Source organism: Heteronotia binoei, chromosome 8 (genome assembly GCF_032191835.1).
Source record: "Heteronotia binoei isolate CCM8104 ecotype False Entrance Well chromosome 8, APGP_CSIRO_Hbin_v1, whole genome shotgun sequence".
Taxonomy (NCBI): domain Eukaryota; kingdom Metazoa; phylum Chordata; class Lepidosauria; order Squamata; family Gekkonidae; genus Heteronotia; species Heteronotia binoei.
In genome coordinates, this window is record NC_083230.1 from 102,688,612 (window position 1) to 102,713,520 (window position 24,909).

At 42.3% G+C, this 24,909-nt stretch overlaps 1 protein-coding gene across 7 annotated transcripts in view; it reads left to right on the forward strand.

The window, feature by feature from the left end:
* The window catches only part of ERC1 (ELKS/RAB6-interacting/CAST family member 1), a 291,605-nt gene that overhangs the window by 22,836 nt on the left and 243,860 nt on the right, over positions 1–24,909 (forward strand). For all 7 annotated transcript variants that reach the window (XM_060245767.1, XM_060245766.1, XM_060245768.1 and 4 more), the window contains exon 3: positions 14,699–15,115. In XM_060245767.1, coding sequence (XP_060101750.1) covers positions 14,699–15,115 — 417 coding nt within the window. The remainder of the gene's footprint in view (positions 1–14,698; positions 15,116–24,909) is intronic.

Below are 24,909 nucleotides of genomic sequence, written 5' to 3' on the forward strand. Positions count from 1 at the left end.
TTAAAGACTTTAACCGGAGAGCAATACTTGATCTGAAACACTTCAACGGATTTGTGAAATTGAGGCATTTCAGAACGGAGACTTTTTTTAAAAAATAAAATGAATGGAGATAGTGCAATCAATTATCAAGTCCTACATCTAAAGGACTACCTAATCTTGATGGACCTGATGGAGGCCTACTTTCACATGCGAGTCATTCAAGGTCATCAGAAATTCCTGTGTTTCTGGGTCGGGGAGAGCCTTCTTTAATTCAGAACCCCTCCCTTTGGTCTGTCTACAGCCCCAAAGATGTTTTCCAGGTTACTGATCAATGCAGTAATGAAGTTAAGAGGACAATGAATAGACATCCACTCTTATCTGGACAACCTGTTATTCATTAGAAGTTCCTGACACAAATCAACAGAGGACACAGAGAACAGCAGCTACAACCCCATGGATATTAGTGAACATAGGCAAGAGTTTCTTGGCTCAAACACAGAGAATGGAACAACTAGGTGCGCTCATAGACTGCACATCAAACTGCCTATTCATCACAGACAAGAAGGCAAAAAAGACCAAGGGTGGTAGTTACGATAAAGAACAGAACTTTAATCTTACTGGTTTCATGGGCCTGTTAATCTCAACCATAGATGTAGTACAATGGGGCAGATCCTCTTAAGCATCTGTAACAATTTCTCAGACCCTTACAAGCTCAGATAGCAGAAAGGAAGACTTGTCAACCAGTGCCCCATGAAAAGTGAAATACAGCATGGTCTGGTGGATGAAGATGTCCAACCTCGTGCAAGACTACTGATCAATACAGGCAAGAGTTATTGAATTACGGAAGTGAAACAAACCTTCACATAGGCAACCCTGTCTGAAAGGAGGGGGGTAGTGCTAGTAGGAGATCCAGTACAGTGGCAATGAAGTAAGAAGGAATCATTGCTGTCAGTCAGTATGCTAGAGTTGTGGGCCGTTCATCTAACTCTTCTCAGTCTCGAAACCAAGATAGTCCACCACTTCTGCAAAAGGAGATTGCCTTCCCTTTCTCCCCCAGGCCTCAACTCTCTGCCTCCTCTCTTTCCTGCACTGCTGCCAGCACACACCCCTCTTCCACCTCTCCCTCATCTCCTTTCACCCCTGACCTGGACTCTTTCACGCTTTTCTCTGTGGCCCCGAGTCCTACAAGGGCTACTTTTGTTCGATGTTTTGAGGTCCACTATTGGTGTTTCCAGGGCTGTAGAAGTCTACCCCCATTGCTTTGACAGTTGATCAGCACCAGTGTGTCTGCCGCACAAACCGTTGACATGAACTGCACAGACCTCCATAAAAACCATGGAAGTTCATGAGAGTTTTGTTACAGGTGTAGCAGCAACCTTAGCCATTGGTGGTTAGGCAGAAATGAGACCACAGGCGAAATCAGGAAGAAACAGCCGTTTATTTAACGTGTACATGGACCCCAGATCAGACTCATGTCTAAACGAATCTAGGAGCCCTGATTTCAGGAAGGTCTACAGTTTTATAGTCACAGACAATAATTTCCAGTAAACAATTGCACAATTACAGGAAATGACCACCCCCATATCCCATACATCATTACAAGTGTCATATTACTAAAGGAACAAGGAGGTGACAGGGAGTTTCTTTCCATACATGGCATTGATGTTGCTAACACTCTTGCAGGAATATCCTTCATCAAAAACACATTTGCACCTTTGACTTACTCCCGAGACATTTTCCAAGGTACATTTGCTCAATGCTTATTTTAGTGCTTATTCCAGCTAGTTTCTAGTTTTATGCAGCTGCGGCAGAGCTGGTGGGTGAAGGATTAACTTCCTCTTTTGCTGCCCTATGCTTCTACAAGCTGGACACACTGCTAACTTCCCTTTCCTTACTTTCACAATCTAGAAGGATTATTTCACAGAGGCATTTAGCAAGCACTTTTAAAGTCTAAGATTTCACGTTTTCATGGCTGGTTACATCATTAGGGTTTGTAGAATCTTTCGGGCTCAAGTGCCGTGTTCTACTGGAGAAAGTTTTTCTTCCAGACGTTTTGTTCTCGGCTGCGGAGAACATCCTCAGTGGCGTTGCAGCCGGAGCAGGCACTCTGACCTTCTTAGCTGCTGTGCATTGAGTGAGGCCAGGGCACAATCAGCACAGACAACAACCATCTTCCTTATCTTCACACCCCTTCCAACCCTCCCAGCAATTAACGCAGAACAATGGTCACATTCAACAGCCAGTTTCCTTATCACTACCCTTCCAGGAAGCCCCACCAAACAATGGGCACATCCACAAACCTATTGCCCTTTCACCACACCCCCTCCAGCCTAGAAATAGCAGCTCTCCAGCAGCCCTGGCCTCACTCAATGCACAGCAGCCAAGAAGGTCAGAGCGCCTGCTCTGGCTGCAACGCCACTGAGGATGTTCTCCGCAGCTGAGAACAAAACGTCTGGAAGAAAAACTTTCTCCAGTAGAACACGGCACTTCAGCCCAAAAGATTCTACAAACCCTAATGACTTTTAAAATCTGTTTGACCTTTTGTTTTCTTGCCCTTGTGCCTAATTGATGGCTTTCAATTTACCTTATTTAATATCTTATTTCAGCCCTGCTGCACAGGCACAATCAGATGACCCTTGGATCACAAATCACAAACAGGGCAATTTTTGTGACAAATTTAGGTTTGTGATTAGTATTGTGCCTATCTTGAATTAGGGAAGTGGGACCAGTAGTCCTTCCCTGAGAGACATTGTAGAAATTTAATAAATGACAATTAAGCTTATACCTTTGTAAACATAAAATAGAGTCCACAGAATTTTATGCTTTTGTTAGTCTGCAAGGTGTCCTAGAATTTCTTAGTCTTTCATTATGTGAAGTCATCCATGCTGATCCTCTTGGATAGAAGTGCTCTACAAATCTTAAAATTGCAAATAAACTGAAAGGACTTTGCAGTCCACATGTCAAGTCTTTCAAGTTTTAGTGATTAGCTTTCAAATTGCAACCATCTGATTATACTTTGTTCTTAATGTGTAGACATGTTCTGGGGCTTGTTACTGAAATTTTGTTTTGACAAGTTCCCTGATGCGTCTTCATCTGCCACTTGCATCAGCAGACAGTCTTGACAACATAATGCTCTAAAATGTCCATATGCTAAGATATTGATGATCTCCTCATCTGTTCTCTGTCACATATTGTGCTCTGCAGGTCCTTTTGACCGGCATTTTATTCAGAATGCTGTATTGTTATCCAACTGTTGACACAGTGATTTAAAAAAAGTTTTTTTTAAAGTGGTTCTCTTTAATTTAATCTTCACCTATGTAATTTTAATAGATCCAGGTAGGTAGTGCTATTGGCCTGAAGCAACAGAATAACATTAGAATCCAGTAGCGCCTTTAAGACCAACGAAGTTTTATTCAAGATATAAGCTGTTGTGTGCACACACACTTCTTCCAATGTAATGAAATGGGAGAAAAGCATTCAAAGTTATAGACAGGGTTGAGGGGGGGGGGGGGAAGCATATAACATGATGTAGACATTTTGAGACGAAGCAGGGACAACAAGCAAAGTGCACAGGGGAACAACTGTTGAAGCAATAAATATGTCAAAATAGGAGATAAGTGTGCAAGAGAATCTTTTCAAATTGTGGTAGAGTTGACTTTATGAAGCCTGTCTGCTTCCCCTTAAATGTGAAGGTAACAACTGCTATATATTATTCTAAATACTATACCAATATCATGTTCTTAGATGTGTTGTGTCTGAAAAAATGTATACCTATGTATTGCATTCTATTACAAACAGTATTCCATTATATTATTCAAAAGAGAGAGAGATGTGATACATAAAAATACATAGGATTTATAGTCCTTACAGAGGATGTATAGAAGAGAGACACAGATAGGAATGCATAAAAATACAAAGAATGTATAGTCCTCATAGAGGTTGTATAGTCCTTCTTGTTGAGAATGAGTTTAGTATATGTAATAATATAAGAAACCAATATCTCTGTTGAGTCCTGAATGGCTATTTGTTCCAAGTTTGGTAATAACTTGTAATTCAGCATTTTCTCTTTCCATTCTGTTCCTGAAGTTCCTTTGCAATAAAACAGTTATTCTGAGGTCACTCGTATGTTCTGTGAGGTCAGAGTGTTCTCCTATAGGGATATACAGTATTTTTTGCACCATAAGACTCACTTTTCCCCCCCAAAAAAGTGGAGGGAAAAGTGTGTGCGTCTTAAGGAGTGAATACTGCAAAAAATTCACACAAATGCCTCTAAATTCACACAAACGGCTCTAAAAACTAGGTGCGTCTTATGCTCAGGTGCGTCTTATGGAGCGAAAAATACGGTAATTTTAAATATGGCACAAGCATGTTAAAGTTGGTTTTTTCTCATTTACCAGCCTTAAAACCTTTGACTTTCTGGATAAGAGAATTGGAGCAAATGTTTCTGGCTTTTGAGGGGGCATGAAATGTAAAGGGTTGCCAGGCTTCCCACTGGTCAACCTTGTTCCCTGCCAACAAAAAGTAAAAGCACCAGCATCATGCATGGTGTGTTTATCACTTCTAAGGAAAACCTAGAGTGACATCATGTAGCTCTAGGATTCATGGGAAGCTCTGTGGTAAAAGCATTTCCTAGAAAAGCATGATGTAGAATGTAAGAACTTCTATTCTACTGTTCACAAATTTACTGAAAACAAATTGGGTTGTTAACTAGAGAGTTGGTGCACATGGGATTAGAAATACTGTAATTTTGGTTACATTTGTTTCCATTATTGTATGAAGATGGAAGAGTAAAAGCTGTTAGACAGCCAAATAGTTAATCCTTTAATGAGTTTAACTGGCATAATCCCACAGCCAGAGCTGTTTAAGGAATGCCCAAGTGAAATATATAAATAAATGAAAATAAAATGCCCAAGTGAAAGCACTTGGCTTTTTGGGGGAGTAGGGATAAGGTAGTATCTTTGACTGGGTGTGTTTCTTGGAATTAGCTAGATATGTGGTTCCCAAATGCGTGTTGGTGGACATACTAGTTGATCCCTTGTGATAATTCAGACATAATTCTTCCATCTATATGTCTTTGTGCATCAGGATTTCATATTCATTCCTCACATCCTAGTTTCCTGTATGGCTCCTCTCCATCGTTTTGGATCTACAAGAGTGGGTGTATCAGATAAACATGGGAGAAGGTAATTGTCAAGAGTCTATAAACATAGTTTGTAGATAGACTGTTCACAAGACTGTTCTCTTCTAGAGATCTCTTGCCAGAGATCAGCAAGAAGGGTAGATATGTAAACTGTGGTTTCTCAGACAGGAAATAGTCCAAAAAGGGAAAGTTGAAGGCAGAAGAGTAACTGCATGGGGAAATCAACATAAAGGTTAGACTTCTCTTGAAGTTGGATGATTATAGGTGTGAGAACATTAGGGAAGGCATTTATTAACTCACCTACTAATAGAATAAGCTTCTTTTGGCTAGCTATCACCCGCCAAGATGGTCATAGTTCCAATTTGTGAGTGATCAGTCTTTTGGCCCAAGTGCACATCCTAAGTATTGTTGGGTGCTTGTGGCAGAAATGCATACAAATAAACAGTGGTGACAGTAAACCTAACGATAAGTGACTTCACAATTGCAGGACCCTCTTGATCCCTAGATTCTGCCTTGTAATCCTCTTTACTTAGATTTTTTTCTAAGGAAAATGGCAAATATTTGGAAGTTTTAGATAGCCATACTGTGTGTGTTAATTTTTCCTCTTGATGTATTCTGTTTTATCTTCTATATATGTGTCATCTTGATAGCATGTGATTCTAATCCTCAGTGCATTGGTAAATAGATCTTCAGTCTTTCGTGGCTCTTAGCAATGCTGGTATTTGGGAGTGGTGAATGTCTGTTTGTGCAGGGTACAAAAGTTAACCACTTTATATAAAAGTAACAGAGGAAATGCGTTCTCCAAGGCCAAATCCTGCCAGGATTCTTTAAGATTTAAGGAGGCAGTCTTCCTTTGCAGTTTAAAGATCCTTGGTGTGTGTGAAATTTGCTTTGAGGGCACAGGGCAGGCACCTTTTCAGCTCAGTGTCTCTCTCCCTTCTAGTTCCAGGTTAAAGGAAGCAAATGAAATATCACTTGCTTCCCTTCCCCCTAATTCATAGCCACAACTATTTGAGGTTTGCTTTAAGTTGCCTGAAAAATTAAGGGGGTGGGGAAGTGGAAATGCTTATAAACCAGAGCTGGCTCCAGCAATTTGATTTGCTATAGCAGATTAATTAATATAAAGATACATGTGTATCCTCACACTGTGGTGGTTTCTTCATGAAAATTCTCTTTCATGCAAACTGGTCATCATGCAATTACAATATTGGCCCAAATTTAAGACCACAGTTATAAAAAGGTAATTGCAAAAATACACTTGACTGCTTCTGCCAACACTTCCTGGTAACCTTCTGCCAGTTTTGAGGGTTTGTGGGGTTGTTACTAGGGGTGTGCATTCAGATCTGCCCGAGCTGGAAAAATACCTTACTGGTATTTTTGGGGTATATCTTGGAATTTGTTCAGGACTATGTTCAGGAATTACCAGGTATATTTGAAAAGCAGCAGAGAGGCTGGAACAGATTACTCTCTCCTCTCAGCTGTTTGTTAGGCTTCTACTTCAGTCCCTTTAAAGTTTAAAGGGACTTCTGAAGACAGCCCCAGAATCAGCTGTGCTGGTGAGGAGCAGAGTGCTCCCCGATGGCACAGCTCCAGGTTGGCTTTCCTCCTCCTTTCCCCTGCCTCAGGTCTGCTGGATGTGAAAATTTTGGAATTTCTGAAAAATCCCAGATCCAAATACTGTAATGGTATTGGGATCTGGGATTTTTTGGGAAACCCAAATTTTTTTAATGTCCAATAGACCTGAACCGAAAAATATTGGGGAGGGAGATTACATATCCCTAGTTATTATTCAGTATTTTTATGCAGGTATATAGACTTTCTCCTGCACTGTTCCTTCCAGTTGTGCTTTTAAAGTGCAACTATGCACAACATACTCACTTTTTAAATATTGAAAGTGATATGGTGGAGGCTCATGAGAAATTGGAGTGGAGATAGGTGTGAACATTTGGATATCCCATCTCACCTGCCCCTAAGTGTTATGGAAACACTCAGCCCTTTGAGGAAGTTAGCCCCTTGCAACTGACTCATCAGGGAATGGCTACAGGAGGGTATGATTTTCTTTGGGATAACTTATTTTTTGTATGTTTGGGGAGCCCCCAGAATAATTAAAATTCCTTCCTTGGCATGCAGTGGGCAGCTTGATTTTGCTGCTTTTGTGATTGGCACAAGGGTCAACCACTCTACTATTAGATACAGAGGCAATGCTGGACAGTGCAATCCAAAAACCTGATATTTGAACTGTTATTGCAAATGATGGATTAGCTGATCATTGGTAAAGCTAGATGACAATGTCACAGACTTGCCCTTTCTTGGAGGTACAGTAGTCAAGGCCAGCACCCCCCAGCTTTTAACTGAAGGCCTGGTTACTTGAGCATACTATATAAGCCTTTAATCCACCATAGTGTGTTCATATAGAACATATGCTCCAACAGAAAATAATTGGGTCCTTAGGGAATAGTGTTTTTCTATTTTATTTTATTAAAGCTAGGAATGGCAGAAAAATACATAAGTATAATCAATAGTGGTTAGGCATGGTTAAAAGTACAAAATCCCCCAAATCCATTTTTCCCCCTGTCTGAGGAAGAAAAATGTCATAGCCTTGAATAATGTTTTCAGGCAAGCGTCTTAGTTCCAGATTGAAGTTTCAAAATGTGCAAAGGTTAAACTCTCAATTCAGTATTCAAGAAATGCAAACAGATGAGTTGTGATAAATTGGCCTTGATTTTCGTGTAGTCATACAAGTCTGGATCTCTTGTTTTTTTTTCACTGAAATGATCACAAAGCTGGAAATGTATATTAAAATTCAGATTGGAAAATCTGGTGGAGTTCTGTCTATCACAGAATTATATTTAACGTTAGGTTAATTGGGAGGCTAACTGGTTAAATTACTTGCTCCTTCTTTAAACGTTAGAGCCAGTCTATGCTAGACTAAGGGTGGATTCATATAATTGACTTTTTCCAGCGTAAGTTATATTTCACCTAATGGGAACTGCTCAGCAAAGTAAAGCTTGCATATTTTTTCACTTATTGGGTCAATAAAATCTGTTACTGTTCATTTTGTTTGCTTTCTAACACCAGAACTAGGAAATTCTGGTGAAAAACCGAATATAGGTAGATTGCAAGATATAAAAAGTCTGTAGGGAGCAAAGAGGCAAATATGTTTCCTTTGTTGCAAGGAAAAGTGGTGAAAATAGGATGAGTCCTAGAGCTTTTATTCAAACCCTTGTTAATGTTTACTACATCTGGGAAGTAAACATTCATTGCAAACTACCAAATCATCTTTCTTCCATACTCTGGTTGGGATCCTTGCTGATAGCCTTACTGAGCTAACACTCAAGCCATTTTCAGAGACCCCAAATGTTTTGTTTCATCCATTTATTTATTGAGTATATCTCTATCCCACTTCAAATCCAAAAATTGGGTTGTCTGACTAGCTCACAAATCAAAATCACAGATGTCAGTAGAAGTTAAATGGGAAGTGTTTTGGGAGGGGGGATTCTTACTGAGCTGGATCCAGGCATCTTTCTTATCAATAAGAGCTGGCATCTGAAGGGAGAAAACCCTTAGCTGCATTCAGGCATGGTATGGGGATGCTGGCTGCTCTCTTCTGTCATGTCATCATTCTGCCTCTTTCCACCACCACCTCACCTTAGATTTCTGGAGTATCTCTAGCGGAAGCAAATAGGAGGGTTTGGAAATACATAAACAAGCATCTCAAGCCTGGAAATAAAACAGTAGTGCAGCTCTGTATGTAGTAACAAAGACCAGTGTGTTATAGTGGTTGGAATGTAAGACTAGGATCTGGGAAGCCCAGGTTTGATTTCTCACTCTGCTTTGGAAGCTTGCTGGATGATCTTGGGTTTGTCACATACACTGAGCCTAATCTACCTCATAGGTTGATTGTGAGGATAAAATGAAGGTCAGCTATATAAGCTGCTTTGGGTCCCCACTGGGGGAAAAAGTGGGATATAAATGAACTGAATAAATAAATATACACATCTCTTCACCATCCTACAGAATTTCCTATAATATCCTTGCTTAAACAAAAATTTTAGAGGGCAGTGTTGGTTGTAATATAATAGAATAATGCAGTGTGTCTGTGGGTCAAGGAGAAGTGGCCCAGGACTGCAGTGGCATGCATTGTTTTGCCCACTTATCAACTAGTTTTGCCCCTTGGGATGTTTCATGATTGCATTGTGTCACACTGGGTAAAGTTATAGCCAGGCTTGGAGGGATAGTTGTTTAGCTGCTCCTGAATTGTTTCCAGCCTTTGGAATGCTGACTTTAACTTGAAGAGGATTCAGAGATCTTCAGCAGGATTAGTCCAGTGTAGTGGTTAGGAATAGAACTGAGGAAACCAGGGTCAAATTCCCATTCTGCCATGCAGTTCATTGTGACCTTGGGTTCCCATTCTACCATGCAGTTCATTGTGACACTCGCTGACCATCAACCTCACAAGACTGTTATGAGGACAAAATGGGGAGGGAGGGCCAAGGAATGCAGGCTGGCATACATGGAGGAAGGGTTAGTATAAAATGCAATATAAGTAGGGATACTTTTAATAAGGTGCTTTATCCCACTTCAGCCATCTTCCAAATTAATTATTGCTGACAGCAGGACAACTTCTTTTTCCTGTGTGTTCTTCATTTTTGGATGTACCCTGGTGGTGTCTCCTGTATATGCACCCACATGTGCACCTTAGCCTGAACAGAATTATTCATAGGGTCTAATAAAGTTGACAAATGTATGAGCTTCAAGTGTTTTTCAATAGAATTTTAATCCCTTTGCTTTTCTGCTGCCTTTGAGATAATTCAGCATAAGAGCTCTTTTAAATGCAAGTTGATTTGTGGAATTGCCAGTTACATTAAATCCGATTAAAATCATAGCTTGGCTTCTAAACTGAGCTTTAAACACTATAAAAATAACCCTCGCATTTCCATACAAATAAAATTCCCAATGTCCCTGAGCAGTCATTAAGTTAACATGCATTGTGCTCTGGAATAAGCTAAATTGCATATTCTCATCGCCCTGTTGGACACCTGACAGTAGCCTTTTTGTTATGTTTTGTGCATAAACCGAAAGCTGAATGTCAACAAGGAATCCCTTTAGACAGACCAACCGTTGCCTCCAGCGTTGATGCAGTAGATTCTGTTTCTTAAAAAGGTTGGCAATTTTTCTCTATATTTTTAGAGCTAATCTACAAAATTTATTTCCTTTAGAAAACTGGATTTTGTTCAGTGGCCCTAGTTCATTGTACAGTGGTTGCTAAATTCAGGCATCCTTTTCTTTGCACATCAGATACTGTACCCCCAGTTTTGATATACATACTCAAGAAATTTCAGTCCCCTTGTATCTATGTCAAGGATGGGCAAAACCTGCTTGACATTAGAGCTACACAGTATAAACATCAGATGTTTGAGAGACATACGACATGAACATCAGATGTTTGAGAGCTGCAAGACAGAAAGGAAGGCAGCAGGCAAATAGATGGGAGAGGTGGAAAGAAATCAACTTTGATTGCATTCTCCAAGCTGCTGACTGACTTGGCTTGGAGAAGTGATTTGAAGAAACAAATGCCTTCTCCAAGCTGGCTGACAGGGGGGGTGGGAACTTCAACAGTCGTACAACATGTGTAAAAGAGCCACATGTGGCTCCTGAGTCACAGTTTGGCCACCCCTAATCTATATTGCAGTATAATTTATTACTCCAACCATTATGATCAGAACTAAATAACACCACTTTAAGGGTACTTCTAAAACTTTGTAAATCATTTCTAGTGTCCAGAAAATTGGAATCTGAGCACATTTCACACATAAGGAAACCACATAAATTAATATATTGTTACATTTTAGCCGCTCACCAAAGTAACCTCAAAACACTTCCTTGACTTCTGAGCAGCTACCACAATCTGGCTGCCTTGTCACAAACTAATCTGTATTGAATCTGTTATAAATAGTAACAATCCAAGTGTGCAGATTTAATTTCTTTTTGCTAACACTTTAAAGAAATAAGTGTTAATAGCAGCTACCAGCATCTCTTTCAGTATTTCATCACCATTTCCTCACCTATACTTACATTCTGTACTAATTACAGTGCCATAGTATCTGCCCTATTGCTCATCAGTGCCACATGCCTTCAACTTCTGTTATACCCAAAGGCTTGTGAGAGAGGAGTAGCTCAGTTTTCCCCAAATGTATTGTTTGTATTGTGGTTGATTGTTTGCAGAAGTGGCACAGTACAGCATGTAGAAAGAGTAGCAGAATCATCTGGGATACCAGAAGGTGCCTCTGTGCCTATGTACTCAGCAATATTTATACGGGGTATGTGGAAATAGTGTGCAAGGTATCCTGTTCAGGGCTTTTTTTCTGGAACAAGAGGTGCTGGAACTCTCAAGAGGGAATTGGAGGGGAAACACATTGTGCCCCTCATAAACTTTTAAACATTTTTGGAGAATTCTGTTTCCATGAAGAGATTCCAGAACTCCATTTCCCTGGAGGGAAAGCCCTGCTAGGGCTTAACTTCAAGGAAGTTTAAAAAACAGATATTCGGATGCCTTCAAAAATTAGCTGGGAAAATATTAATGCTGCAGTTTCCTTCATAGTGGGTTGGAATGTGCTTTTGCTTATGCCCCCCCCCCCTTAAAATTAGGCTTTATATTTTGAATGTGATATTTTATTTTGGGATGCAGCCCAGATATGAAGCTGTTTCCAAGCAGGAAGTTTTAAAATTATGATGCTACCTGCTCATCAGCATTAAATATGTAGGAAAGGCTTTATTTGCCTTCCTGTATTGTAATTCACCAAAGTCTTGAGCCATAATTTCAGAAGCTGGAATAGAAAAGGACGCGCACAGCTAGGAACAGGCAAGAGCCAATGTGAGAGAATAAGATTAATGGCAAATAAAAGAAGCCAGACATAAAATTCAAGCCAGTGGCTTGATAGGTAAGATAGAATCAGTAAGACAAACCTGAATGAGGACCAGAAACCAGGATCAGAGCCAGGTGTCTAACTCATGCAATTATAACTGTACATGGCTAAAGGGCTTGGATTCCAGGATGAAAACTGCGCTAGAGCAAAGTATGTGGTTTGAACAGTTAAAACCAAGAGGCTGGAAGGTAAACCAAGGTGTCAAGCCACAGTAGGTACAAGCTGTGCTAGAAGCTTAAGAGCAGGTTGATGCATACCCAAGACATCTCTGTACTATAATTCTCTGTGACTGTTATCTTCATATGGTGTGATCAGAGAGTATAAGGGTACATTAAACATGTTACAAGTCATGCAACATCATACTGTGATATTGCATAGGCAACTGCTGTATGAAAACTGGCTAGAGGCTGACCGTATCCCCTAACATTTGTCTATCCCAGCATTACAAACTACTTGCCAACATGTCATTGGAGACCGTTATTTTAACTCTGGCTAGTTGAAAGCACCAGTCAGAAGATCATGAGGCTGGAGACCAGCATATCTGTTTCCATCTCGCTTCTTTCCATCGGAAGGAGCTGGGAAAGAGAAGGAGAGCAAAGCAAGAGGAGGCTAGAAAGCGTCACAGATGAAAGCCTAAAAGAGGAGGGGCACATTTTAGGCCCAATGGAAATGGAATTGGCGGGGAGGGGAGGTACATACAATAATACAAAGGAGGCAGGAAAGCCAGCTTTACACCACCACTTGAGGTTCCTGTTGGCTCCTTGCTGTTGGCTCACTTCGGCCATTTGATAATTAGATTGCAAGGCAGTACTTTCCCAGCCACAGATTCTCAGGCAAGCCAGTATAGTCAACTGATGCATCTTACAGAGTGGGGCTGAGGCATTGCCCTGGCCTCTGATTATTTGTACCTGGTTCCACACAGCACCCCCACAGCCTGGTTACCCTAGTGGTTATTATCCTTCTCATGATCTTTTAGCGTTCACCTGTGAGTCAGATCCACCCATCTCCTGACTTCCTCTCCAGCTTTCCTTATCCCACATAATGGCTTGAATAAAAGAGTTGATCTTTTGCATCATCTTGCCATCCATGAGATAAGCCTCTGATTATGAGCCTTCCACTCACTTTTTTTTTCCTTTTGAAATCTCCCTTTAGTTTATTTTCCCCCGTGGATTTCTACCACACTCAGCCATGTCTGAAAGCGGGGAGGTGGAGTTCAGTTGTGGATTTTGCCCTAAAGTATAGGGGCTGAGATGTGGGTAGTCTATGGGGGCTTTATGGAAGCTTGGGGGCTGTCTCTGTTCCTCCTAGAGTTTTTGGTAGTGCCAGTTGTGACTGCTTCTTCCTTGTAGGTGCTTGTTTACAGTTCACTTTTGATCTGCTGTCTCCAGCAGTGTCTCTGTGTGAGGTCCAGCTCCATGTGGATTGTCTAGCCTAAAGGTCCAGCCTACTGTCTAAATAGACAGTAATCTAAGTACATACAAAGAAGAGGGCACCTTTGATGAAGAGTAATTGACTTGTGGAATTCACAGACACATATTGTAGAGATTTAAAGCTGTTGAAGTCTTTAAAAGGAGACAAGACAAATTCATTAATAGGAGATGAGTCTTTGTATGTAACGTTTTGATGTGCTACCCAGTAGAATAAAATGTCCCTTCCCAGTATATATTAACACTGATAAGTTTAGGAATTTTGTACGAAAGAGTTGGATGGTTCAAATTGCACCTGGCCACCAAGCCCAGCTGCAATTTGTGGATCTACCCCATGACAATTTTTTTGTTTTTATTAGTGATGTTATCTAATAGGCACAAAGAGAGAATCCTGTTGTTTACTGTTATTACATGTTATGTGATGTAAGCCGTTTGTTTTTTGTTAGATTGCTGAAAGCTGTCTTGAGCTGTAGAGAAGGGAGACAAAAATGTTTAAACAAATATGCTTGTGGTAGAATGCATTCTACATTCCTCCAACTGTGGAGAAAAGATGAATTTAAAGTTCCAGCTGAATAATCAGTGTATCATTCCTTAAAGAATCTTTCAGCATTTGTACATATAATCAAATTAATTGGCAAGAGAGCCCAGGATTGCCTTCAGGGCTCCCCTTGCCTGCAGTGTTGGGAATGCTTTCCCTATCCTCTGTGCAAGGTCAGCAGTAGTTTTAGGAACTTCCATCACAGCTTAGAAGGCGGTTGGAACTGAGCTGCTAAGCTGTCATTCTGAAATCAACATAACATCACCAGTAAGGGAGATCTAACATCCTGTTGTTCTAATCACTATTAGTAGTGATTAGAATTGATGCTGTAGCATTAACGAGCTTACCTAAATTCTGTTTCACTTTCCTGGCTTTCTTCACATTGGTGCCAACTCAGTACAGTGTCTCGGAATGCAATATATAAAACATATTATCATTTTTAACATATTAAAGGCTTTTACTGGCAACATAAATGAGCTGCATATTGACTGATGTGGGCAATGTGTAAACATGCAAATAACAGTGGGGGCCTGCTTCTCATTTTCTAATGTCTGAGAGGTAATTGGGTTGCTATGCAAAAATTTTAGTTCCTTTTTAAGTTTTATATACCTTTTGGCTTGTTGCCAAAATGTTGTGTTGCCCATCCCTTACATGTTAGTGAACTCACTTATTTGGGTTTTATTTCCAGCATATGCAGATGACAATTCAGGCTCTTCAAGATGAGCTTAGGATCCAGAGGGACCTGAACCAACTTTTCCAGCAGGACAGCAGTGGTAGACCTAATGAACCTTTTGTAGCAGAACTTACAGAGGAAAACTTTCAGCGGCTTCATGCAGAGCATGAACGCCAGGCCAAGGAACTCTTCTTGTTACGCAAAACTTTGGAAGAAATGGAGCTGCGCATTGAAACTCAGAAGCAAACCCTAAATGCTCGTGATGAGTCCATCAAAAAGTTACTGGAAATGTTGCAGAGCAAGGGGCTCTCTGCAAAAGCCACAGAAGAGGATCATGAGAGGACCAGGCGGTTGGCAGAGGCAGAGATGCACGTGCACCACCTGGAGACCTTACTGGAACAGAAGGAGAAGGAGAACAACTTATTAAGAGAGGTGAGTAGTGATTTTTGTATAAAAGTGCTTTCTCTCCCCCATTCAGTTCTATGAACTTTTTTCTTTCACTACCTAAAATTAACTGAAGGTTCACCCTTATCTTTCAACTAATCCAGCTCTTCTCAAGTAATTACCGTATTTTTCGCTCCATAAGACGCACGTCCCCCCTCCCCCCGCCAAAAAAAAAGTGGAGGGAAATGTCGGGCTATAGCCCGATGTCCCCCCCCCTCCAAAAAATAAGCCGGAGATTGCGCGCCAGCGGGCAAAAAAGGGGGTGCGTCTTACAGTCAGGTGCGTCTTATGGAGCGAAAAATACAGTAGCTACTCTTTCCCCCATTTACTTTCCTCTTTCAACATAGGATGAGTATTTCAGAACTGTTGGATGCTGCTTAAATCCTGTGTATTAGATATTTAGTTACTATAAAGTGGGAACAATAACCTTAGAGGTCGTGGACAAAACTATGATTGTTCAATCTTACCTTAATTTTTCATTGTCTATTTTGAAATTCTTTGCAAAAAAGTAAATCTAAAAGCAGCATCTTAAAGACTAGCAAAATCTTATTCTTGCATGAATTTATGTGGATTAAAGAAAAGAGCTCTAATCCACAAAAGAGAAGTGCCACAACAGTCCTGAGTTCTTGCTGCAGCAGAGTAGTTTCTCCTCTAATAAGGAAGCGCCTGTTTCTTCCTTTAATCTGTTAAAGTGTTATACACACTGATGGCTTTGCATACACCTAGGAAATAGGCCTACATCTAGAAATTGGTATATGGCACCTGGTTTTTTTTTGACACTGTGTGACACAGAGTGTTGATGGGCCTTTGGCCTGATCCAACATGAGTTCTCTTATGTTCTTTCACTACAGATTGCTTACTGTAAATACCTCATTCTGATCACAGTGTGTTCAGTTCAAGGGTTCTGTATGTCGTATGACATGGGAGTGTGTGTATAGGAAACCCGTGTGTTTTTGACAGCAGTTTCAAAGTATTTTCACAACAGGAACACATGTAGACACCCTATCTACTGAAGGTCTGAAAATGAAATATTTTACCTTAACTTGGGACATGAAGCCTGTCTTATAACGATCTGAACAGAATATTGACATCTCATTCTTGAAGCCCTGTATATTTGGTGAGCTGAGATTTATAGTAGACAGGACAGCATATCTGAAAATAAGACAACATGTGTGGAAGAACTTCATTCATTTTAACTGTCACTGGAATGTAGTAAGAAGAACAGTCTGAAGCTACTTTCTTTGCAGAATTGCAAGATGTATTTACTCTTTATGTATAAAAATAACACTTGCTTGAATCAGTAGAAGATAATGCTGTATATTGGTCTTTGTATATAATTGTATTTTGAAAACTAAATGAACAGCTACCTGTATTTGGAAATACAAGGGAAAATCTTGGCAGCAGTAATCTGTGCTTGCTCTTCAGTTTCCATGGAAACAGTCAGTTTGCTACAAAAGGGTATTTGATGAAATCATTTGCTGCCTTGGATTCATAGCCCAAAACACATTATTTAAAATGTAATAACTATTGCCTTTTTGAGCGTTGCATTCTCCATCATCAATTTAGTTGTAAACAGTTCAAAAATTATGGCAAACTTTAGCTGAATAATACAGACACTAGTATCATATTGCCTAGATGTTTTCTGCTACTTTGCTCCCAGAAAATGAGGGGGGGGGGGGGTTTGGGGGGGAGCAGACTGATGAAAGAATTTTCATGTATTCAGGTGAAGGTTAGGCAGACAACAAGTAGGTTTTGGCTAAAGAGACTAAAAATAGTTGGGCAGATGATATTTTTAGTCTTAACGTTTTATATATTTGCTGTACACAACTCATAGCCGCATACATTACCAAAATGACATTCCATGTTATTCTTACTCTATAAGTAAAATTTTACAGATGGAGAATGCCAGTGTCTTGAACTGTTAATTAAGAAGCCGCCTTTCACAGTATCCAATGAATGCATTCTCATGGCTCTGTATCTGTCAATAGACGTTGCTCATCACCAGCAAAAGCTTCTAAACACTTTTCAGGGACAGTTTAAGCATGCTTCTGGATTGGTGGAAAATTAATTAATTCCTGAGTACATCTCTTACATTTTGTACATTTTTTCTCCAGAATAGAAGCTTAAAGTACAGAGAGAAATGGTCATATAAGAAAAAATACTGTTGTAGAGCTGACAAGCCATTTTTTGGACACCCTTGCCCCCCCCCCCCCCATTTATGCCAAGGAGGAATTCAGAGATCATAAAATCTCTAATTATTGTCAGTTGTGGGGTGTTCTGTGAGGTATATGACTATCTATTCTGAACATTAAAAGCATAAATAAGCTTCCATGCTTATGCTTGGATTTCCCTCTCGTCCTTCTACTCCTCCAGATCTAGTTGATTGTTCTTGGCATACTTTAGAGCTATTGATTAGTATCAGTGTTTACAGAGAAATTGAAGAGGACATGTTTAAGGTATGCTAAAAATTGATTTCACACATGTCACTTTGATTTTCTTTCACCTGATGTTGGGGGAGTACACATGTGAAAGACAGAAATGCAGTTTTAAATGTGTCAAGAATGAGCAGAGGGGAGAGGGAAAAGAACACTGTAAGTTCAGCAAAAGAAAAAAGGAGTACAGCAGACACTGCCATGCTCCCCTGATTCTAGCTTTGCTTTCCACAGATAATCACGGACCCCACTTCATGAATTCTCTCAGTGTATTTAATGTAACTAAATTGGCACCTGATCTTCCACGACAGTGATAATAAAGATGCAGATCTCTCAGTTGTCTATATCTTTCGCCATATCCCCAGTTACTAAACACTGAAGGGTTTTTTATTTGTTTAGAGGAGACTGCTTATGCACCAGTATTGATGCATGTAATAATCATTTAATTACCCACCCCCACCCCCCAAAAAAACCCCTGACATGGAATTGCAGAGGAAAAATAGGCAGGAATGTAAACCTTGTATACTAGCAATATGTTGTGTAACCAGAGGCAGGGGAAAGAGAAGGCAAGTAATGTAAAAAGGTAGTATCACATAATAGTATTATGGGATTGGGTCTACAAATAGTTGTAAGGTGCTAGGGTCCAGTATTATTAATAATAATAATAATAATAATAATAATAATAATAATAATAATAATAATAATTTTATTCTTATATCCCGCCCTCCCCCGCCAAAGGTGGGCTCAGGGCGGCTCACAGGCATGGAATTCCATGGTTCAATAAAACAATACAATACAACAACAATTTTAAATAATCAATTACATAATAAATAAGTTAATTAAAATAGATAAAATAGGTGCTAAATTACTATGGGTCATAATATCCACAAGATGGCTGGGTGGCCACAAGATGGCTGGGTGGCCACACATCAGTTTAGCCAGGTTCTGTTTCGAAGGCAAGCTGGAAAAGAAATGTTTTGCAAGCCCTGCGGAATTGATTCAAGTCCCGCAGGGCTCGTACCATCTCTGGTAGATGATTCCACCATCGAGGGGCCATTGCTGAGAAGGCTTGCTCCCTGGTTGTCTTCAATCGAGCCTCTCTTGGCCCAGGGATTATTAAAAGATTTTGAGAGCTAGATCTCAGTGCTCTCTGGGGAACATATGGGGAGAGGCGGTCCCTTAGGTAGGCAGGTCCTCGGCCATATAGGGCTTTAAAGGTAATGACCAGCACTTTATAGCGAACACAGTACACAACCGGCAGCCAATGCAGATCCCACAGCCCAGGCCGCACATGTTCCCACCGTGGTAGTCCCAATAGCAGCCTGGCCGCCGCATTCTGGACTACCTGGAGTTTCCGTGTTCGGTATAAGGGCAGCCCCATGTAGAGGGCATTGCAGTAGTCTAGTCTCGAGGTGACCGTTGCGTGGATCGCAGTTGCTAGGTCGCTGCGCTCCAAGAAGGGAGCCAACTGCCTCGCCCTCTTGAGGTGAAAGAAGGCGGATCTAGCAGTTGCAGCTATCTGGGCCTCCATTGACAAGGAGGATTCCAGTAGCACTCCCAGGCTCTTGACTTTGCGCACTGGTATCAGTGGCGCACCGTCAAAAGCCGGTAGCGTAATCTCCGCTCCCGGTCCGCCGCGACCCACGCAAAGGACCTCAGTCTTCGCTGGATTCAACTTCAGCCCGCTCAGCCTGAGCCAGTCAGCCACAGCTTGCAACGCCCGGTCCAGGTTTATTGGGACATCGCCAGCCCGGCCGTCCATCAATGGATAGAGCTGGGTGTCATCTGCATACTGATGGCAACCCAGCCCATACCTCCGTACAATCTGGGCAAGGGGGCGCATAAAGATGTTAAACAACATAGGGGAGAGAACTGCTCCCTGAGGCACCCCACAATGAAGTGGGTGTCTCTGAGACAGCTCCCCCCCAATTGCCACCCTTTGTCCCCGACCTTCCAGGAAGGAGGAGAGCCATTGTAGGGCTAGCCCCCGAATTCCTGCGTCGGCGAGGCGGGTTAGCAGCCGATGGTTGACCATATCGAACGCAGCCGATAGGTCTAGCAGCAGCAATACTGCCGAGCCGCCTCGATCCAGTTGTCGTCGGAGGTCATCCATGAGGGCGACCAAGACTGTCTCCGTCCCATGGCCCGGGCGGAAGCCGGACTGGCATGGGTCTAAGGTGGAAGCGTCCTCCAAAAAGTCCTGTAACTGCAACGCTACAGCCCTCTCAATAATTTTGCCCAAAAAGGGCAAATTTGAGACCGGTCGATAGTGTGCCAATTCGGCCAGGTCTGATGAAGCTTTTTTCAGGAGAGGGCGGACCAGTGCCTCTTTCAGGGGTGTTGGAAAGGCGCCCTCTGAAAGGGATCGATTTATAATATCCCGTATAGGATATCGTAATTCCTCCTGGCAGGCCTTAATTAGCCAGGAGGGGCATGGGTCCAGATCACAAGTTGTGGATCGTGCAGTGCCAAGAATTCTGTCGACCTCCTCCAAGCTGAGCGGGTCGAAGCAGTCCAGGGTTAAATCAGAAGACACGCATTGGGCCTCGAGTTCACTTACTGCATCTAAATTGGCAGGGTAGTCGTGGCGGAGCGATTGGACCTTATCAGCAAAAATTTTTGCAAAAGCCTCGCAGCCAATCTCCAATTCCTTAGCTTTTGAATCGCCCTGTGGCAACGTAGTAAGGTTCCGAATTATTCTAAATAATTGGGCCGGGCGCGAATTTGCAGATGCAATCTTAGCCGCAAAGTATGTTTTCTTTGCGGTCTTGATTGCCATCTCATAGGACTTCATAAACTTCCTATAAGATGTTCTAGTCGCTTCGTCACGAGTACGCCGCCCTCTCTAGCCGTCTAAGACCTTGTTTCAGCTGGCGTAATTCCGGGGTATACCACGGAGCCAGCTTAGTCCGAGGTCGCAGAGGGCGCCGAGGTGCGATCTCCTCAATGGCCCTAGAAAGCCGGCTATTCCAGGTCTCAATCAGGCCATCGAGGGAATCGCCAGAGGGCCAGGGGTCCCGAAGAGCCATCTGGAACCGTTCCGGGTCCATTTGGCTCCGCGGGCGAGCCATAATCGGCTCCTCGCCTAAACAGGTTTGGGGAGGCATATCTACACGGGCCTTGAGGGCGAAGTGATCCGACCATGGCACCGCCTCTGCGGTTATATCGCTCACTGTAACCCCAGCCGCAAGGATCAGGTCTAACATGTGTCCGGCCTGGTAGGTGGGGGTTACAACAAATTGAGAGAGTCCCAGTGTCGCCATGGAAGACACTAGGTCCGTCGCCTGACTGGAGGACGGGTCATCAGCATGGACGTTGAAGTCACCCAGGATTATCAATCTTGGGTGCTCCAGCGCCCAGCCTGTCGCCGCCTCAAGCAGGGACGGTAAGGCGTTGGCTGGTGCGTTAGGCGTACGGTACACCAGCCAAATCGCCAACCCCTCTCCAGCCTCCCACGTCAGACCGGCACATTCAATACCCTCAATCTTTGGGGCTGGGAGCGCCCTGAAGGAGTAAGCCTCCCGTGCAAATAATGCCACTCCTCCCCCCCCCGCCCGCTAGTCCGCGATTGGTGGAAGACTGAGTAACCTGGGGGAGCTGTTTGCAAGAGGGCCACTGTGTCTCCCTCCCGAATCCAGGTCTCAGTCACGCAAGCCAGGTCCATATTCTGTTCGAGCATAAACTCTAGAAGAATTGAGGTTTTGTTATTGATGGACCTGGCGTTGCATAACACCAATGACGGAGGCGGGTTACACCTGGCCCTACTACCTGTCACCCTCGGGATGGGACGCAGATTGGAGGGGGGCCGAGCACTGACATGTCTCTGTCCTCCTCCCTTATAACATCTGTTCCCACCGCCGTACCTAACCCTCCCCAGGAGCAATGGAATCCCTGAGCTGGCCATTTCTCGATGGTAGCAGCTGCTGTGTTGACCACTATCAGGCTGTTATCTTTCTCACCCCGCTCCGTCCCACTCAATCCTAGATTCTAATCAACCCAAAACCCCTCCCAATTCCTATATATATTTGATGAAATTAATTCTAGTAGCAATCAATTTTAAACTCCCTCATTAATTCAAATCAATTTGCTAAAAATATTTATGTAATCCAGTCCAAATATATAATAATAAGTAATCTAATGAGTTAATTAGTAGCAAAATTCATTTTCATTTTTAAACTAGTGGGTTACGGAGTGGAGTTAACAGTTATTAAAGTGCGATGTAAAGTGCAATTTAGACGCTCCTCGTGAGGTAGTAGGCACCAATAAGATATAATTACCGATGAATTACAGTCAGCATGGAGTAAAGTGCAAAGTACAGAGTCCAGAATAAAATCAGGAGTGCCGTGTGAATGTGAGTGCGCTGGATGATTCCGGGAGGTCGTAGGCTCTGGGTGCAAATCTCGCGGTTGGGGTCTTATTCGATGTATCTTGCGTAGGCTGGTGAGTCCGCAGGTGGGTAAAAACCCCCTCGTGCTCCCCCGCCACGCCGTGAGGCCTCTTCCGCTTTGTCTATAGGGACAACCAGTTCATATGGAGCCCTATTTTGCCTATGCGGCCAGTTGTTATCTTTGAACATCCAGGTCGCCTGCATCAATTCCCGGCATAGTGTGTATCTATAGGCGCCTCAGGGCTCTCCGGGGCATCGGCCCCTCCGGCACTCCTCCTGTCACTCCCAACGTGTAGGTTTCAGGGTCTCTCCCTGTACTCGCCGCTGCTCTCCACACTCCTGGGTGAGTAGTTCTAGCAGCAGCGCCGGATCTACTTTCGGCTCCGCTCCCCGCCCGGCCAACGGCTCCGGCCTCCGACAGGTCGTCAGTCCACTGTGTCCATTACGCTCCCAGCAGAGCGGGTTCTGCCTCGGCTCAACTCGGCACAGTGGGCGCGGCGTCAAGGATGTTCCGTGGCCGCTAGGCCGCCAGACCGCCCCGGCTCAGCTCAGCACTGTGGGCTCGGCGTCAAGGATGTTCCATGGCCGCAAGACAGACAAATGGGAGATGGGGTTGTCATTTGCCCTCTCCCACACATACTGGAGGGGTAAATGGTAACATTTAAATGAGGCAAAGTAGAACTTTTGAATGATGGTAATGCATGTTATCACTTGGAAATCTTCATCCACTTCAGTTAAACTGCTTTGAAATGTGCATGCAATTTCAACTTTGTTTGGGACTTTAGGACAGAATGAAAAGATTGAATTCCAAGGTTGCAGGAAGCCAACTAAGAACAGAGAGCAAGCAATATTTTATCATTAGGAAAAGGAAAAATGCTGCCCTTGAACAGTGTTATGTGTAGTTATGGCAAAACTTGCCCAATCACTGACTGGCCTAATTTCTGTTCATGGACTTTTTAAGTGTTTGTGCGCACACATGTATGTGTATTGACCATGCAACTGAGAACCAATATTGGTTCCTACAGAATATATGTCAATTGCCTTTCCACACACCCAGGTATTTTGCTAGAGATATTTATTGAAAAGGATGGTGGGCACTTTCATAGCTTGGTTGTTCTGTCATTTGGTGGTTTTGAACTTCTGGTGTTTTCTTGATGCTGAGTAATGTCTTATCTTCCACAAAAGCACATCTGAGTTCAATAAAGCAGCATGTAGAAGGTTCTTCCCAAAAATGGCAGTCGTGGGGTGAAATAAATAAATGAATGGCAGCTTGAGCCCCCATGCAATACTGACTTATCACATGACCAATCCTGGGTAAAACTCAATTATTTTTATTCTGTGTTCTTGTGGGGGTGGGGGTAGAATCATAGAGTTGGAAGTGACCCCCAGGGTCATCTAGTCCAACCCTGTGCATAGTGCAGGAAATTCACAAATACCTCCCCCTAAGTTCACAGGATCAGCATTGTGGCCTAATATGCAAATGAGTTCCTGCTGGGCTGATTGTTATATTATTGTATTGTATGAATTAGTTTTAACTCTATATTTATTAATTGTTGTTCCCCACCCTGAGCCCGTTGAGGGAAGGGCAGGTTATAAATTGAAAATAATAAATTTAGTGCAACAGTGAATAAAGAAATGGTAAAAGATTGGTGCGGTGCAAAGAAATAAAAGCCCTGATGTATCTAACTAGACATTCCCTTTCTATAATTCCAAATGGACTCACTCCTCCTTGGTGAGGGAACCCTCTGGCTGCCTTCTTTCCAGACCACAGCCTCTTCAGAAAGAACCGCCTGTCTCTGTCTGCAGCCTTTCCAGAGCGAGCAACCCTGTCTGTAGCTTGGCCTATTTATGCTTCCTCCCAGGTCTCACACCCTGGGGTCACTTTCCCCTCCAAAACTTTTCACCCAATCAGAGGGACAGAAGGGATCCTGGGAGATGTAGGCCATGTAGCTACTCCTACATAGGCTTCTCCAGGCCCTCTAGACCTCATGACCTAGGCCTAGGGCATGACACAAGGCCACAGGTTTCAGGCCATGTGCCAAGTCAAGGGCCAAGCATTCTTCAATCCATGCTAAAGATTAAGCTTTATTCCTGTAATAGAAAAGGAAAACAAAAGATCAGTTAGATTTTACAGAATTGGCAGAGAGATTCCTTTTCAGTCTTCCACCTTTAAGAGTACTAGTTATTTATATATTATATAGCAGTAATACTTTGTCCATGGTTGAGCCTTAGAAAAAGATTTGTTGTAGAACTTTATTTGAAGAGCTTGAATTGGAAATGTCCTTCAGAATGATCCCTGTTATGTAAGTGCCAGGAGCAGTATTAGATTTTATTGGATGTTCTTTGTTCCTTGAAATTCTTTTGGATGCTGATTTTACCACTGTTAATCTGTATTTTTAATTAACAGTTTCAATTATGGTCCAGTTTCTTCAGTTCAAAGCCTTATCAAATTCCAGGATTTATAGCCAGAATTACTTTGTTCTGCAAGGAATGTAGAATCCCCTGAGGTAGCTGCAAGTTCCTTAGACTTATAACATTAACTGTGTTGCTATTTTAAGCACAGTTAAAGCATCTCTAAATGGATGTAGAGAAACATTGTTGGTTTTGTCAATAAGATCAATAATAAAAACTCGTTTGTCCACAGGAGAACAGAAAGCCTTTAGGGAAGCCCTAAAGTTAGAATTCAGCATATCTGGAGGAAGACAGTCTAATTGAGATTCAAATCCCAAATTGGTTTTCTGATATGAAGGTTCTTCGTGTGCTAAAATACTTCTGCACTTTGCTGATTTGTGCTTTGCTGCTATTGCAATGTGTTTTTTGCTATTCTTTTATATTGTCTTTTCTCTTTGATAGTTGCCTATGGTGTTTACTGATCTTATTTGTTGTTATTAATGTTTTCTGCTTTTGTGTTCAATTTCTTGTTAGGGATTTGCATTAGCCAGAAGGCTATTTTTTCATTGTAC